This window comes from Oryctolagus cuniculus, chromosome 16 (genome assembly GCF_964237555.1).
Source record: "Oryctolagus cuniculus chromosome 16, mOryCun1.1, whole genome shotgun sequence".
In the NCBI taxonomy this organism is placed as follows: Eukaryota; Metazoa; Chordata; class Mammalia; order Lagomorpha; family Leporidae; genus Oryctolagus; species Oryctolagus cuniculus.
Window position 1 is genome coordinate 53,371,542 of NC_091447.1, and position 18,201 is coordinate 53,389,742.

General features: G+C 62.5%; 1 protein-coding gene across 1 annotated transcript in view; it reads right to left on the reverse strand.

The window, feature by feature from the left end:
* Positions 1–18,201, reverse strand: part of PKD1L1 (polycystin 1 like 1, transient receptor potential channel interacting) — a 100,158-nt gene that overhangs the window by 19,495 nt on the left and 62,462 nt on the right. The window contains exons 38-45 of the mRNA XM_070059306.1: positions 16,820–16,938; positions 14,395–14,505; positions 10,655–10,766; positions 9,561–9,644; positions 8,119–8,675; positions 6,854–7,088; positions 5,393–5,497; positions 5,005–5,145 (exon numbers count right to left, since the gene is read on the reverse strand). Of these exons, the coding sequence (XP_069915407.1) occupies positions 5,005–5,145; positions 5,393–5,497; positions 6,854–7,088; positions 8,119–8,675; positions 9,561–9,644; positions 10,655–10,766; positions 14,395–14,505; positions 16,820–16,938 (1,464 nt within the window). The remainder of the gene's footprint in view (positions 1–5,004; positions 5,146–5,392; positions 5,498–6,853; positions 7,089–8,118; positions 8,676–9,560; positions 9,645–10,654; positions 10,767–14,394; positions 14,506–16,819; positions 16,939–18,201) is intronic.

Sequence of the window (18,201 nt, forward strand, 5' to 3'; positions counted from 1 at the left end):
CGGGGGGGGGGGGTGTCATTCCAGCAGCTGCACCTGCAGGCCCCGCGCCAGGTGGACGCACAGCTGCTGTGCACGGGGCCACCGGCCTCCGGGACAGGAGGCACAGGGGCCTCAGTCGGCACTGGGGTAGGACAGGCGACGACGCGTGTTCAGGAAGACCCGAGCTGAGTTCTGGGGGGATCGGGGAGGAGCAGGTGTGGCTGTTTCCCCGCCTGAGCCTCACTCTGCTGTGCTCCATGAAAAGCACCGGGCAGAGTAGGAGAAAACACTCAGCGCACGCCACGCCCTCCCCTCCCCGCCACGGGTGCCAGCACTGCCAGGCCGGTTTCCACTGGGTCCTCCTAAAAACTGGAAGCCATCACGTCGTTCAGCGCTGGGGTCTACGGCTCAGATCCGCCAGGTGCCCGACAGAAGCGGCCAACCGGGGACAGGGAGGCGAGCCGGCCATCGGCCAGGCCATCCAGCTGCTCATGTGCACCTGTGGCCTGGAGAAGGCCCTGGCCTGAGGGCCACTGGAGCAGTGCTCACGGTGCCTGCGTTAGCCCTTCTCTCCGCCACGGCAAGCTGGAGACAAAGGCAAGCAGCATCATCAAGATCTGCAGGGACTGTGTGGTTTCCTCACTGATCGGGGCGAGGTCAGCCCAGCTGTGAGTGGCGGTCACATCTCTGTCCCCTTCAACAGGCAGCACGGGGGCCGGGGGGACGCCTGAGCGGGGCTCCAGCCAGCACCCGGCAGGGGCGGCCCCAGTGTTTACGCCGTGGGTTAGGCAGGAGTTCCTCTTGCTGTCCTGTGTAAACAAGTGTCTAAAACAGCGGCGGCCCAAGTGAGGTCCGGGAGAGCGGACTGTGGACACTGCCAGCGCGTCCCAGCGGGCCGAGCCCCACTCCAAGTCCTCACGTGCCACGCGGGGCCGGTGGATGCTCTGTGGACAGCGTGGGAAATGGTGCCCTGCTGCCGCCCTCCGATGCTTCTGGCTACTGTCACCATTCTGTCACCCTCGGGACACCACAGGTGTGGGCTCTATGCTGAGGGCTGTTGTCTGTATGCGACACGCACCCTCACACCCACTCACATCCTCAAAGACACTCACATCCTCACGCCCACTCACACACAAGCACCCTCACACACACTCACACCCCCACCCTCACACACACTTACACTCACCCACCACACTCACCTCCACTTACACACACATGCACCCTCACACACACTCACACCCCACCCTCACACCCACACACTCATGCACACTCACACCCACTTACACACACACTCACACCATCACACACACCCCCTCACACACTCACCCACACACTCACACACCCTCACACACACACATGCACCCTCACACCCACTCACACCCCCACCCTCACACCATCACACACACTCACCCACACACTCACTCTCACACTCACACACACATGCACCCTCACACCCACTCACACCCACGCACCCTCATACACACTCACACCCCCACCCTCACACACACTTACACACACACTCACACCATCACACACACACTCACCCACCACACTCACCCTCCACTTACACACACATGCACCCTCATACACACTCACACCCCCGCCCTCACACCCACACATGCATGCACACTCACACCCACTTACCACATTCACACCATCACACACACCCCCTCACACACTCACCCACACACTCACCCTCACACTTATACACACATGCACCCTCACACCCACTCACACACACTCACACTGTCACACTCACACCATCATACACACACCCTCACACGCTCACCCACACACTCACACTCACCCTCACACTTACACACACATGTACCCTCATACACACTCACACCCCCCACTCTCACACACATGCACACTCACACACCCACACTCACACACACTTACACACACTCACCCTCACACTTACACAAAGCACCCTCAAACACACTCACACCCCCACCCTCACACACACACACCCTCACACACTCACCCACACACTCACCCTCACACTTACACACACATGCACCCTCACACCCACTCACACCCCCACCCTCACACCCACACACACATGCACCCTCATGCCCACTCACACCCACGCACCCTCATACACTCACATCCTCACACCCCCACCCTCACACCCCCACCCTCACACCCACTCACACCCACACACGCTCATGCACACTCACACCCATACACCCTCACAACCACTCATATCCTCACACTCACATCCCTACCCTCACACCCACTCACATCCATGCACCTCACACCCACACACCCTCACACCCACTCACATCCTCAAAGACACTCACATCCTCACACCCACTCACACACATGCACCCTCATACACACTCACATCCTCACACACCCACCCTCATATCCTCACACCCCCACCCTCACACTCACACACTCACACAGTCACCCACCACACTCAGCCACACACTCACCCTCACACTCACACCCTTATACCCACTCACATCCTCAAAGACCCACACTCACATCCTCACCCCCACTCATACCCCCACCCTCTCACCCACTCACACACACACCCTCACACCCACACACCCTCACACCCACGCACCCTCACACCCACGCACCCTCACACTCATTCATACCCACGCACCCTCATACACACTCACATCCTCACACCCCCACCCTCACACTCTCACACAGTCACCCACCACACTCAGCCACACACTCACCCTCACACACACCCTTACACTCACTCACATCCTCAAGGACCCACACTCACATCCTCACCCCCACTCACACCCCCACCCTCTCACCCACCCTCACACCCACTCACACACACACCCTCACACCCACTCACCCTCACACCCACTCACCCTCACACCCACTCACCCTCACACCCACTCACACACACCCTCACACCCACACACCCTCACACCCATTCACACCCACACACCCTCATACACACTCACATCCTCACACACCCACCTTCATACCTTCACGTCCTCACCCCCACCCTCACACTCATACCTTCTCACACACCTTCACATGCCCTCACACACCCACCCTCATACCCACACACCCACTCACACCCTCACACACCCACCCTCATACCCTCACACCCACTCACACACCCACCCTCACACTCAGGCCCTCACACACACACCCACTCACACACTCATACCCTCACACACACACCCTGACACCCACACCCACATACCTCTTACACACCCTCACAACATTCTCACACACACCCACACCGTCACCCCTCACTCACACACACCTCACACACTCACTCCCCTCCCTCACACACTCACTCCCCTCACACACCCTCTCACACCAATCCCAGCCAGATCCGCGTGCAGCCGTGTGTGCTGGCCCCACCTTGCGGAGACCTGGGGGGTGGGCACCCAGCCGAGGGGTGGTGGGGCCAGCATTGCAGCCCTGGCTCCAGCCCTGGCTCCAGCCCTGTGCGTCTCCAGTCGCAGCTCCGCCCTGTGCGTCATGAAGACGTCATGGGCTTCCAGCACCAGGGACGGGCAAAGCTGACGTCTGTGTGACGCCCTCTCACTCTCCCCACAGGAATTCATTTGGCAAACTGCCCGGGAGGCCCCCACAGGAGCACGCCTGGGGGTAAGTGGCGAGGGTGGTGGCTGGAGTGCAGGCACCTCGGGGCGGATGCTGTTGGCACCACATGCTCCCCGGGGCGACTCGTGACACCCAACAGCACAGCCACGGATCTGAGCGGTTCCAGCCATGGCTTCTGCCGCACCTGGGCAGCCCTGGGCCACAGCAGAGTGGACGGCATCCACACCTCCCAGCTCAGCACTCAGGTCCTGCCGCTCCCAGCTGGATGTGTGTGGCCTTTCGGGCGCTGGTCTGGCTATGTGTGAGGCTGCGTGCCTGCTGCCGGCCGGCTGTGCCGGTCAGCGTGCATCTGACCTCCCACGTCTGCAGGGCACAGGGCGGGTCGGCTCTCAGCCGGAAGCTTGCTGAGGAACGGGAATGGCCGCCTGGTCTCGGTGCGGTGCCCCGGGGAAGCAGGCTTCTCCCAGGCCAGCGCTTCCCCCAGGGGCAGGGCTCACGAGGTGAGAAAGATGGCCCATCATGGGGAGGACAGGAAAGGTGAATCCGTTTGCCAGGCCAGAGCCGGGAGGAGCCGCCTGCTCCCCGAGGGTCACTGTGCCGTGCGCTGCTGCCCCGCACAGCAGGTCCCCTTCCCCTCGGCGGCTTGCCCACCGACCTCCACCCCCGGCTGACCAGTGATCAGAAACTCGAGAGCTGTGCTCCGAGACAAAGCCGACCAGCAGCTGTGGCCTGCGGGCGAGGTGAGGGCCAGCAGGGCCACACTGGCCTTGCGGCCACCGTGCTGTGTGTGGCCACGGTTTGGGGACATGGGTGAGCCAGGGCCAGCTGGTGGGCAGAGGGCTGTGCTTGCCCAGGTGCTCAGGGACATCCGGGGCCTCACTGAAATCAGCAGGGCAAGGAAGCAAGCACGTGGGCCCGGGCTGCCCTGGGGGCGACCTGGAAGCTGGACTGCTCCCCTGGGCCTCCGGGCCCCAACTTGCAAGGGGCAGTGAGCATCACCTGTGTGTCCAGGGCCATGGCCAGGACGCAGAGACACGTGGCTGCCACACCCCTGAGAACGTGGGCACTGGCTCCCTTCTCCCCCCTGCAGCCACTGGGGGGCTGAGGAGCCCCTGGAAGCTGCCTGCAGAGGCCACACCCACACACAGCTCGCAAAGCTTGTCCTGAAGGCTACAGGCCCTGCTGGCCACGCCTGTGAGCTCAGAGCCATCGACTCCCTGTACCTGACCCTGGCCACCCGCTCCGTGAGCTCAGAGCCATCGGCCCCCTGTACCTGACCCTGGCCACCTGCTCTGTGAGCTCAGAGCCATCGGCCCCCTGTACCTGACCCTGGCCACCCGCTCCGTGAGCTCAGAGCCATCGGCCCCCTGTATCTGACCCTGGCCACCTGCTCTGTGAGCTCAGAGCCATCGGCCCCCTGTACCTGACCCTGGCCACCCCCTCTGTGAGCTCAGAGCCATCGGCTCCCTGTACCTGATTCCACGACACCATCGGGCTGAGGTCCACAAACACTTGGTAAAATCCCCTGTGGAACTGGTCAGCGACTTCCCCAGCCAGGGTAGCGAGGTGGCCAGCGGCTACGTGGTAGGTGAAGCCTGTCCCAGCCACGGCGAGCTGCAACGCCGAGGGGAGAGCACTGCTCAGGTCGGCGCCCGAGGAAGGGCCGGGGGGCGGGCCGGGGGGCACGGGGCGCGGCCTGCGCACAAAAGGGCTGAGCAGACTCTGGATCCCGCAGAGGGCAAGGCAGGAAGAGCGGATGGTGCCGGGGCAGCCGGGGCAGCTGGCGCACGCGCCGCTCCTCGTCAGGACGACTTTCTCCTGTGACATGGACGCGCAGAGGAGGTGACAGAGGGCAGCCTACCTCCAGCCAGTTTCCTGGTTTGTGCCAATAGCTGAGGCCGTCCTCGTCCACCATAGCGTAGACTTGGAAGCACAGGTGAGCCAGGCTGAGCACCAGGGAGGCCAGCTGGGGGCAACGAGACAGACACACTGTGACGCAGGCACCCTCTCGTCTCTCGGGGTGAAGCCCGGGCTGGCTCAGCTGCCAGTGCCCATCCCAGCAGGCAGAGCACAAGCCATTCTGATGATGAACTTGACCTTCAACAGGCACCCAGGGCCCTGTGTCATGTGCTCACAGAAACCCTGCTCTGGCCAGGGGAGAGCCCACGAGGGGCCCTGTGCTGTGGAAAGTGTGGACATGGTGGGAGCGACCACCGCCTGGCCTCGAGACGCCCACACCAGCCCCTCCAAGACCTTCCTGGGTTCTGCTCACAGAACCAGAACTCACACAGGCACAGATGCAGGCTCAGGGCACGTGCTAGCTTCCTGGCCACGTGAAAAGTCTTAGAATTTCTGGGTACCGCATTTCTGGAAGGTAAGTGGCGCTCTGGCCAGCCAAGAGTGACCATTCACTCTTGGCTTCACACGCTCAGTCCCTGACCCACATTCAGCCATGAATTTGCCAGGGCCACAAACACCTTAGCAAGGGCCAGGCCTTCTTTCTGTGCTCTTTGGGATCCGTGCCTGGTGCCCCCAGGCCCCTTGAGCAGCCTCCCACGGGACGGGGGCAAAGCGCCCATGGTGGTTAACAGCAGGTGTCAGCAGCAGGGGCGGGCCCGGCACACAGGGGCCTGAGGCCGGGGGGTCAGTGAGACTGATCGAGCCACTGCCTGAAACTCGTCATTCACCTTGGATGTTTTGCCTGAATTCTGAATTTGAAGAAGATCCCCTTAGGAAAAGATCGCCACTCACCTTGGCCACCGAGTTTCTGCTGGGCCTGAGGCCAGTGCCTGCCCCCTTCCCTGCCCACCCAGGAGCTCTGCTCAGGGTCTCGGCCTTGACTGTGTCCCAGGGCAGGCCCCAGGCCTGCGACCTCGTGGGGGCCCCTCCTCACTCCCAGGGCCAGGCCAGCTTGGCCTGCAGTCGGCAGGACTTGGCTCTCAGGGCAGGAAATGACCGCATCCTTGGGACAGGCTCGGACGGCTGCGCACTGAGGCCCTGTGGCCGAGAGCTGAGCTGGGTCCCCGGATTCACAGGTTGGAGCCCTGGTCCTGGCATGGCTGTCTGGAGATGAGGCCTCCACTGACCCTGTAGGACAGTGTCCTTGAGTGAAGAGACTCCAGAGGCCTCCCCTACTGTCTCTGTGTGCCCACACGAGGGCAGTGAGGGGGCAGCCGTGTTCACGCCGGGACAGCGCCGCACACGCTCTCGTCCTGTGCCCCCATGCCGGTGTGACGGGGACATGGCACAGATGTGAGCAGAGGGCTGGGCACGTGGTGGATCCCCGTCCCTGTGCCCCACGAGGCCCGAGCAGGGCACTCACCTCGGACAGCACGAGGCCGTGGTCCAGGGCCGAGTCGCTGCGGAAGACGCTGACGGAGTCCACCTGGGAGGAGGGGACGAGAGCCCCCGTGGGGAGAATCTCCACTCCCAGGGCAACGCTGGTGAAGAGGCGGCTGGGAGGGTGGAAGAGGGTGAAGTGCACGGACACAGCCCTGGTGCTGCGGCCGATCCACCTGCTGGCCCTGAGGCCGGTCAGGGCCGCCTGGACTTCACGCCTGTGGAACGGCAGGGGGGTGGGGGCGGGGGCATCACACTTTTGCAAGGACAAGCGACTCCTGGCCTGCGAAGGCTGGCGGGCGGCCCTCTGCAGGGCAGGGACCCTCCCCTTGGCCCACAGCCCCCTCTCCGTGCCCCACCCTCTCGCCTGCAGCACTGGGGGACACAGAGGCAGAGGGAAGCCACAAAAGGAGAGCCTCGCTCCCCACTACTCCAGGACCTCTCCCAGGGCTCTGGAATATTCTGGAATATTCTGTCTTTGCTGAAGACCCCGTCTTTGAAAACAAACTGCCTTTTAGAATCTAAATTTAGTAGCACAGCCTTAACTTTTTATTTTTTTAAAACGTTTCTCAAAGGCGCCCATTATCTACCTCTGCAGACTCCCTTCCGGTCTAGACACCTGTGCGACACTGCCAGCGTCAGCACGACCCCAGCCCAGTGCTCGGACCAGTGCTGGCCGGAGCCAGGGAGGCAGAGGCGGGCCTAGGGCGTGCTTGCAGGACAGGGGGCACTGCGCGACCCTGGACCCCACACCTGGCTGCAACTGGGCGGGTGTCTGCCACGCGCGGAACCCCGCCCCTCGCCTGCCCAGCGTGTGGTGCACAGCGGCACCCGCCCTGCTACAGAGCTGGGTGAAGGGTGAGTGTGGCCTTGACAGCCCGGGACCGACACCACTCTGCCCACAGCCTCCACGGCCCCAGGACCGACGTCCACTCCGCCCACGGCCTCCACGGCCCCAGGACCGACGTCCACTCCGCCCACGGCCTCCACGGCCCCGGGACCGACGTCCACTCTGCCCGCAGCCTCCACAGCTCCGGCCGCTGCCTGTCAGGAAGACTCCGCCGTCCTTGCCCTCGCACTTAGGGGTCTGCAGACCCGAGTTTGTTGTTGTCACCCCCTGTGCATGGCCCTTCCATGATTTTACAACACATCCCGCTCGGGCGCTGGCCCTGGCCTGGTCCACACGGTCCCCTGGGGGAGTGTCCAGCGGCTCGGGGTGGGACCAGCAAGCAGTGGGCTCACACTGACCTCGTTCTGCCCAGGCTGTGCACACAGTCGGCGCTCACTCCACAGCCCCCGGGACAACTGGGGCTCCTATTTCGGTTCTCAGGGCCTTCAGCTTCGGGGCTCTGTGAGCGAGGAGAGTCTTCCACTGTGGCCGACGACGGCCCGGGAGGCTGCAGGACCAACCACCAGTCTGGAGAAACGTCCCTACTTCCAACGCTCCTGAACTCTGGGGCCCCGGAGCCCCGCCCACCCTGAACCACGGGACCCTCTGCGGCCTGGCTCACGGCCTCCGGCTCCGGCTCTGCTGGAAGGTGGTGTGACTGTGCAGGCTTCCCATGGCAGGGCGACTCGGGCGAAACACTCGTCTCAGCACACACCTGCCCAGTAGGCAAGCGTGACCCGCAGAACAAGAGTGAGGAGTCCCCACTCGGGGCAGCCAGGCGGAAGGGGCGTGTCCTCCAGGCCATACAGAGGGGGCTTTGACCGACCCACGGACCCGCAGGAAAACCTCGTGACTGCAGCCAGGGCAGCCGAGCAGATGTGGGAATCTGAGAATTAGCCCAAAACAAACTTGCTAACTTTCACACAAACTCGTCTGCTCCAGGAGGAGCGTGGGCCTTGCTAGTGAGACACGTGACCTGTCGGCAGGGTTCTCAATGCGCCTGCGTGTGCAGCACCACCAGCAGCAGTGCTGACGGAGCGCCCCCTCGGTCCGCTCAGAACACGGGGGCCCTTGGCCAGAGCCGCCTCTGCTCCGGAGGGGACGCCGCGCTCTCCCGGCTCTCGGCAAGTCAACTCCTCCGTGTGACAACGGCTCCTGGGCAGGGTTCTGGCTTCAGCTCATGCTTGGGGCAGTGACAAGAGGACAAATGGATCCTCTGCTTTTGGGCTAAAATCCCGGTTTTGCCTGGAACTCCCCATCTCTGCAACCAGACGGCACCGTGAGCAAAGCTAAGCAGAGCGACGAGGTGTGGAAAGGGCCGCAGGCCGGGCTCAGACTCTTGATGACTGACCGTCCGCAGTCCCCCCATCTCGGAGTGGCTGGAGTGCCCCGCCCGTCTCCTGCCCCGCAGCTCCTAGGTCTAAGTCCATTCCCCCCCCCCTTTTTTTTTGACAGGCAGAGTGGACAGTGGGAGAGAGAGACAGAGAGAAAGGTCTTCCTTTGCCGTTGGTTCACCCTCCAATGGCCACCGCGGCCGGCGCACCGCACTGATCCAATGATAGGAGCCAGGTGCTTATGCTGGTCTCCCATGGGGTGCAGGGCCCAAGGACTTGGGCCATCCTCCACTGCACTCCCTGGTCACAGCAGAGAGCTGGCCTGGAAGAGGGGCAACCGGGACAGAATCCGGCGCCCCGACCGGGACTAGAACCCGGTGTGCCGGCGCCGCAGGTAGAGGATTAGCCTAGTGAGCCTCGACGCAGGCAGTCCATTCCTTTTTCAGAAGCAAAAGAGAACACCTTACCTTGCACGAACCTTGGGGAGCAACTTTCAGCTGCTTGATGACCGGGGAGCCCAGCAGGTGGCATCTCCCTCCCAGAGGTCCAGGCTGAAAGAGGAAGGAAGAGTCAGAGGCTTGGGGCGGGCAGAGGGTCCAGGGCCATCGAGCGGGGCCACAGCGGCCTGGTACGCGCGGGTCAGCTCCACCCGCTGCACTGGACGTCAGCGTGTTGCTAGCTTTCTAGAACCGTCCCAAGGAGGGCGCCCACCGGGAAAGGCGGCCTTGACCTGGAAGTGGGCCAGCATTCCAACGGTGCTTTCCTGATCTCTAAGTTTTGTCTAAACACTTGACATCCTTTGAGAGGACACAGAACACAGCAAAGATAAAATCAGACATAAAGCGCTTGAAGAATGCAGGCAAAGACATTTTAACGAAGGAGGGTGGTAGGAGGAAGCCAAAGATGACCAAGAAAAGGGGTTAAACAAAATGCCCATTCGGGGCTGGCGTGGTGGTGCAGCGTGTTAATCCAGCGTCTCAGAGCCCTGGTTCAACTCCCGGCTGCTCCACTCCCCGTCCAGCTCCCTGCTACTGCGCCTGGGAAAGCTGTGGACGATGGCCCAAGAGCTTGGGCCCCTGCACCTGTGTGGGGGACCTGGGTGGAGCCCCAGGCATCCTGGTTCCTGCCTGGACAGCCCCAGCTCTTGTGGCCAGTTGGGGAGTGAACCAGTGGAAGGAAGGGCTCTCATTTTCTCTCTGTCATGCTGCCTTTCAAATAATAAATGAATCTTTAAAAATGCGCTTTTTTTCTGAGCTTGGAAGCGGCCTCTGCTCTTTCCAGAAGCTTTCTTGTGGTGCCTTTCTGCCTGCTGCTCCTCAGGGCCGTGTGCTCCCTCCCTGGTCACGGAATTTCGCAGACTGAGCCCTGGTCTGCACCTGCTTCCCTCGCACTGCTGTCCACCCGCGGGCCCGTGGGGTCTGCTGTTCCCTGAGTGTGCTCTGGCCTGGGGATTCTGGAGCGAGGAGGGTGTGAGAGGATGGGCCGGGACCCAGGAAAGGAGCAGGACCCCCCCACCCGCCACTCCCGCCACGCGGCGCTCTGGACAGGCAGCAGGACGCACCTGAGCCCCCGGCGAGGGCCCTGCGGGGTGCAGGCCGTCCAGCAGCACGGTCAGGCTCCAGTCCCACCAGCCCTCCGGGCTCCGCGGGCCATCCCAGGAGTGCGCTGCGCTGCTAACGGGAGGACAAGAACCAAGGAGGTCCGCGCAGCTGCGGGAACGGTGCAGAGCGAGAACAAGAGGGATTCCCGCCAGCTTCTCCCGCATCCACGTTCCAGGCGCTCTGAGGGGTCAGCGCGACGCCAGTGCAGTGCAGGGACACAGAGGCCTGCGAGCGCCTGGCTACTCGGTGGCAGGAGGCGAGGGAGCCACGCGCTCACTCTTTCGCTCAACAAACGCTGCTATGCAACTGTTGGTGCCAGGTCGTCTGCTGGGGCCCCAGAAATAGAAAACCAAAGCCGTGCCCTCATGCAGCAGACAAGCAGTAGGGGAGGTGCACAGAGAGTCCCCGACCAGGACCCGCCAACCTCACGCCTGTAGAGGCCCGGTGCTTTCGCGTCCACTCAGGCGAGAGTTCCGAGCGTGTTTACCTCCATGCTGCTGGGCAGGTCAGGGGACCTGGATGCACATTAGTTAGACTGGACGATGTTTTCACAGGCTTCTCGGGACACAGCCCCCTCAGGTCGTAAGTTGGGGAGCCTCTATGTCAGCAAAGCACAGACCCCGTAGGTGGCAAAGGTCAAGGAGAGAGAAACCCCGTCAGACGGAGAGCTGGGTGGTGGTGAGACGGGCAGGTGGAGGTGCTGGCTCCAGCGGCCGCAGGCCTGCAGGGCAGGACAGGATGCGGGAGCCAGGAGGGGGAGGCGCGGGAAGCGAGGCTGCCCGCAGACAGGCCACACGATGGACCCAGAGTCCCGGCTCTGTGTATTTTCAATAACGCAGTGTGGATTCTGTGGCCATGTGGAGTTTGCACTCTCGCTGGCGGGATAGTGTTAAAGAAACTGCAGGACCTGAGCGCCACCCAGGGCAGCAAGCGTCCACACCCGGCCTGGCACCCACCACCCGAGAGCACTATGGCCCTGTCCGTACTAATGGCAGCAACTGCACGTAACCGGCCCACAAGCAGCTCACTGACGCGTGAGACGGTGTCAGCCTTGGCCTCCCCGTCAGGCGCCCACAGAGCACCTGCTTCACTCGCTGGCGCTCCGCGGCTCGGCTGGTCCTCATTGTGTTGCACTCGGAACTCCGTGAGGACTTTCAGATGTGAGGGCCTTCAAACACGGCAAACACGGCAAACGTGGCCCACCTCCCTCACGCTACAGGGGCCGAGTCCCCGGGAACCAGACCCTCTCCAGCCCCTTTCTCCTGCTGGCTGGCAGCTCCTGGCCTGCAGTGCCAAGACCTGCTCTGCCAGGGTTAGGTGTGGGGCTGGCGGGGACAGGGACGGGGATGGGGACTGCGTGTGTGGGGTGGGGGACAGGACAGAACACGAGCCCACCCAATGGCAGGAGCACACACAGACAGTGAGGGTTTGTGAGGCCTGGGGGTCAACATCCGTGTGGCTAACGGAAGGCTGGCAGATGCAGGTACAAGTGAGGGATCCTACAGGTGTCCTTCAGCTGTGGGTGATAACTGCGGAGCCTACAGGTGTCCCTCGGCTGCGGGTGATACTGCGGAGCCTACAGGTGTCCCTCGGCTGCTGGTGATACTGTGGATTTGGGTGCCAGATGCAAAAACCCATGTAAGACATATTCAAGTAGCACTGACTTATGAAATAGGAGGCAAAAACAAACAAAAAACCCAAACTAGAAAAAGCCAGAAGTTTCTTGTTTTTAGACTTAACATTTCCAGAAAGACCCAAATTGTCACTTTGGTTTGCACAGAGCGCCCTCTCCTGGTACAAACTGTGCAGCTGTGGAGATGGGCGTTGTCAGAGATGCTAACTCCTGTAGCGCCAGTCTCACTGGCAGAATGGTAGAAAGTTGGGCTGTGGAGACCCGGACGGATCGACCTGCGACGTCCAGGTCTGACCTCACTGGTGGGTTCTGAAACTGACAAGAGGATGTCACTCACTGCCTGGTGTCTGGCTGGGCATCACTAATCCTGTCTTTAGAAGATAAAAGTAGGGGCGGGCACTGTGGCACAGTGGGTAAAGCCACTGCCTGCAGTCTGGCATCCCAAATGGGCAACAGTTCAAGTCCCAGCTGCTCCACTTCCCATCCAAGCTCCCTGCTAACAGCCTGGGAGAAGCAGTAGAAGATGGCCCAGGTGCTTGGGCCCCTGCACCCACGTGGGAGACCTGGAGGAAACTCTTGGCGTTAGCCTGGCCCAGCGCTGGCTGCTGAGACCATCTGAGGGAGTGAACCAGCAGATGGAAGACCTGTCTCTCTCTCTATAACTCTGCAATTCAAATAGAGAAATCAGGGGCCAGTGCTGTGGTGCAGCGGGTAAAGCCACCGCCTGCAGTGCCAGCATCTCATATGGGCGCTGGTTCAAGTCCTGACTGCTCCACTTCTGATCCAGCTCTCTGCTGTGGCCTGGGAAGGCGGTGGAAGATGGCCCAAGTCCTCGGGCCACTGAACCCATGTGGGAGACCTGGAAGAAGCTCCAGGCTCCTGGCTTCAGATCAACACAGCTCCGGCCGTTGTGGCCAACTGAGGAGTGAACCAGGGGATGGAAGACCTCTCTCTCTCTCTCTCTCTCTCTCTCTCTCTCTGCCTCTCCTTCTCTCTCTGTGTAACTCTGACTTTCAAATAAATCTTTTAAAAGTCAAATAAAGAAATGAATTTTTTAAAAAAGTAAGCGTGCTTTAAAATAAAGCCTACAGTTAGATTTTCAAGCCACTCAGTCCTGGCCAAAATATCCAGCAAAGAGTAACTCACGTCAAACTGGTGACTTGCGGCTGCACAGTCGTAGAAACGCTGCGTCAGCGTGTCTTTGACTCTTCTCTGGAGGACAGCGAACCCTGGAAGCGCAGGGCTGGTCCACGCCTGGTCACTGCCACCACAGTGGGGAACCAGCACGGATTTGTGTGGTGCACTTCAGAACTCAAGGCCCAACAGCCTGGGGAGTACCCTCGCCCTGCCTCTGGGTGAAGGGAGCCTGGCGGAGGGTGCAGTAAGAACCGGCACCAGCAAAGCACGTGGCTTGTGTCCCAGTGCCGGCTTTGCCGAGGCCGGGCAGACGAGCGGGAGCCACAGAGGCCTGGGCGGCCCACGATGCTCCTGCTTCCCACGTCTCAGCCCTGCGGTGAGTGCCCGCTACTTTAGAGGTAGGGGGGAGGCAGCGAACACTGGAGAAGCAGGAGCGAGGGGCAGGTGGGCGAGACGCAGCAGGAGCCGCCAGTCGCCCTGACCGAAGACCTTAGACGTCTTCAGCAAGAGAAACGGTGAGACCCTGCTTCGGCCCCAACCCCAGAGCACCCTGAGCTATGCTCGCCCCACTGTTTTGCCGGGACGAGACGCCATGCGCCCCAGGCCTGCGAGGGGAGCCCATGCTGACACAGGGCCACCATGGGACAGCCTCGCCCAGGCTGCGTTCACAGGGCGTGGGGAGGCCCTTCTCTGAGCTCCCATGGCCATCGCCGGGCACATGGACCAAGGGGGTGGATTACGTGGGCCAGTCGGGGGGACTTCTCGCACACGCTCGTCCACCCTAGAAGACACAGAGCCGCGTGGCCTGCACGGAGTCACCGAGACCAGGAGCCCCTACAGCGCTGAGCTCGGGCCCCGCCTCGGGCACACGCTCGCCCTGCACGTGGGCACAGCTACCGACGCAGAGGAGCCCCCGCCCGAAGCTCTGACCTTGTGAACTGTTTCCGGAGAGCTTGATTGAGGGAACTTTCCTCCGGGGAGAACCTCCCGGATGTCAGACACAGCAACAGGAGCAGCCTGAGCGCGTGCACGGAGACATCTCTGTAGAGAGAGACGGGAAGTCAGCACCTCCCAGACCCCGCGTGTGTGCCCAGGGGCTCCCCCAGACCCCACGTGTACACCCCAGGGGCTCCCTCCAGACCCCACGTGTACACCCCCAGGGGCTCCCCCAGACCCCACGTGTACACCCCCAGGGGCTCCCCCAGACCCCACGTGTACACCCCCAGGGGCTCCCCCAGACCCCACGTGTACACCCCAGGGGCTCCCCCAGACCCCACGTGTACACCCCCAGGGGGCTCCCCCCAGACCCCACGTGTACACCCCCAGGGGGCTCCCCCCAGACCCCACGTGTACACGCCCAGGGGCTCCCCCAGACCCCACATGTGTGCCCAGGGGCTCCCCCAAAACTCCACGTGTACACCCCCAGGGGCTCCCCCCCGAGACCCCACTTGTACACTCCCAGGGGCTCCCCCAGACCCCATGTGTACACCCCCAGGGGCTCCCCCAGACCCCACGTGTACACTCCCAGGGGCTCCCCCAGACTCCATGTGTACACCCCCAGGGAATCCCCCAGACCCCATGTGTACACCCCCAGGGGGCTCCCCCCAGACCCCACGTGTACACTCCCAGGGGCTCCCCCAGACTCCATGTGTACACCCCCAGGGAATCCCCCAGACCCCATGTGTACACCCCCAGGGGGCTCCCCAGACCCATGTACACCCCCAGGGACTCCCCCCAGACCCCATGTGTACACCCCCAGGGGCTCCCCCAGACCCCATGTGTACACCCCCAGGGGCTCCCCCAAGACCCCACGTGTATACTCCCAGGGGCTCCCCAGACCCCACATGTGTGCCCAGGGGCTCCCCCAGACCCCACGTGTACACCCCCAGGGGCTCCCCAGATCCGTGTACACCCCCAGGGGCTCCCCAGATCCGTGTACACCCCCAGGGGCTCCCCCAAGACCCCACATGTACACCCCCAGGGGCTCCCCCACAGTGCACATGCCCAGGGGCTCCCTCAGACCCGCATGTGTGCACCCAGGGCAGACCCTGTATGTACACGCTGAGGTCCCCCCTAGACCCACATGTGTGCACCCAGGGCAGACCCTGTATGTACACGCCGAGGTCCCCCCTAGACCCACATGTGTGCACCCAGGGCAGACCCTGTATGTACACGCCGAGGTCCCCCCTAGACCCACATGTGTGCACCCAGGGCAGACCCTGTATGTACACGCCGAGGTCCCCCCTAGGCCCACATGTGTGCACCCAGGGCAGACCCTGTATGTACACGCCGAGGTCCCCCCTAGACCCTGCATATGCACACCAGGGTACCCCCAGACCCTGCGTATGTGTGCGCCCAGGAGTTCTGCTCCAAACCCCACATGTGTGCCAGGGGTACCCTGGGTAAACCGTGTGTAATGAAGGGAGAAGTGCGAGTTCTGCTTTGCCCATCAACACTCGGCTCTCCCAGTGCCCCCTCTGGAGATGACGTCTCTAAGCCAGGACTTGCCCCCGGCCTTTGTCAGAGCCCGAGCGCCTCTGTGTGGGCCTTGGCTCACTGCCAGGTGCGTCTCCCCCGTCACCAAGCAGCACCCGGGCTCCGTCCCTAGCGCAGCTTAAGTCAGCGTCGGTCCTGCAGCTTTGCTCTGTCAGACCGCTTTGGCTGTTCTGGTTCCTTTGCTTTCCACGCACATTCTAGAATCAGTTTGTCGCTGCTGCGGGGGGTTCCGGTTGGAACAGCATTGACTATGTAGACCCAACTGGAAAGAGCTGGCGCGTCGGCGAGTGGAGCCTGCCAGCCCAGTGACATCAGAACGGTTTGCGAGAGGCAGGTTCCAGCTCCCGGAAGTCAGAGAATGGCGTCGGCTGCTGACCCTGGGCCCCTCTCTGGCCCCTGCTGTGGGTGGAATGTGCCCCGAGAGAGGCCGCCACCCGCGTGACGCTTCAGTCCCGCGTCTACCTAGGATCAATCAGCGGATTCCGTGGTGGGCACTGCAACGCGTGGGTGCACACTACGAGTGGAGCTGGTGGTGCGCACGCATCTTGGCCTAACTCGACGCCGGCTGAGTTCCTCTGGAGACGTCCCACACCCCCGGGTCGCCCGCTAAGTGATGCTGTGGGTGTCGGAACGCGATGGAGGCGTGAGTGGTGCGTGGATGGGGCAAGCAGAGGTCAGAGGGCGCTCACTCAGCCACTTCCTCACCACGGGCAAGCTGCAGAAGCGTTTTCTGACTCGGTGTCCTGGCATCCCATGTGCTGGGGATACGCACCGTGACATGGGAGGGGTTTCACCACCTGCACTCCCCGCACTCTGATGAGGACACTTCTCCCAAGCCGAGCGGAGAGGCTGCACGTACCGCAGGGCTGCCCGTGTGCGACGCTCTCTCTTCATCCTCCCCCTGGTGACCTTGAGCTGGGCCGGGGCCGGGGGCCGGGCCCAGCGCAGGCGGCGGGCTCGCTGTCGGGCAGCCAGGACCTGCGGGGACCACAGTGCTGTGAGCAGGGCTGGCGGGTGGCCCGAGAGAGAGAGGCCCCAGGGCCCCTGCTGAGCCCAGAGCCCTGTTACCACTGCACTTTGGAATCTAGCGGGTATTTGGGAACAAAGGGGTGCTTTGTGAGGACAGCGGGCAACGAGCTGTCGGGCAGGGACGGGAGGGGGTGCAGCCACGGCGGGAGCAACGTGCTCCCCGCACAGGCCGGCGTTCCTGGCAGGTCTGCAGCGGGCCACGACAAAGGGCTGCTTTCTGAGGGCGCCCTTCCCGCCGCCGCCCTGTGGCAGCAGCAATTATCCTTGGCATTTGCACAGGGTTTCTAGAGACCTGCCAAGGAAAAGGCTCTGCAAGGAGCAGCTGGGCTAAGAAACGGCCTCTGCCTCTCGTCTCTAGCACGTTATCGCTTCCTCACTGTATCTGGTTAGCAGCCCACGGGTGACTCATGGAGGGCTCCTCCGCTGACTCCTTACTGCTTTATGAAGTGGACACCCCCCCGGGAGGCCCTGGCTCGGGCTGGGGGCGCCCTCCCTCCCAGGCCTCTGCGGAGTACAAACAGAAATCTGGTACCAGCTTGCCGTGTGGCAGGTGCCACGTGCCAGCCGCAGCTGCTAACAGGACGAGCACGGACGGGAAGCGGGGTGGGGTGGGCAGCAGCCCCGGCCTCGTGGCGGAACAGCCGGGAGGAATCACCCCAAGGCCAAGGTCACAGCAAGAGAAAGAACAGAGCGGCAGCCGGGTGGGTGCACTGCACACAGGGGCAGAAAGGGGGCAGACTTGGAGGCAGAAAGTCGAGGCCCAAAGGCGTGAGGAGACTCCGGGCGGGGTGCAGAAGTGGGAGAGGACGCCGGCCCCGCGAGCGCTGTGTGGCCTGGGCCTCGTCCCCTCCCTTATCTTTGAAATGCGGCACAGTAGTAACGCCTCTTCCTAAGTTACCAGGAACAAGTGATATGATGAATATAAATAGTGTGTAACTGTGGCTGGCATGTGACAATGTGCGGAGTGACACGGCACAGCGATGAGTGCCACGAGACGTGGTGCGATGTGGCACAGCTGGGATCCAGGTGGAGCAGAGAGGTTGTGGGGGAAAGCCCAGCACAGCTCGGGGGGGAAGAGCGGAGATGGTAGCCGGGCCCTGACTGACAGACACATCCTCCCCAGAGGCCACACCACTGCCGCAGCCGCACACGGCACTCCACGCGACCCACGGCAGCCCGTCTGTGAACTCATCCGGGTGCTGCAACACCTCT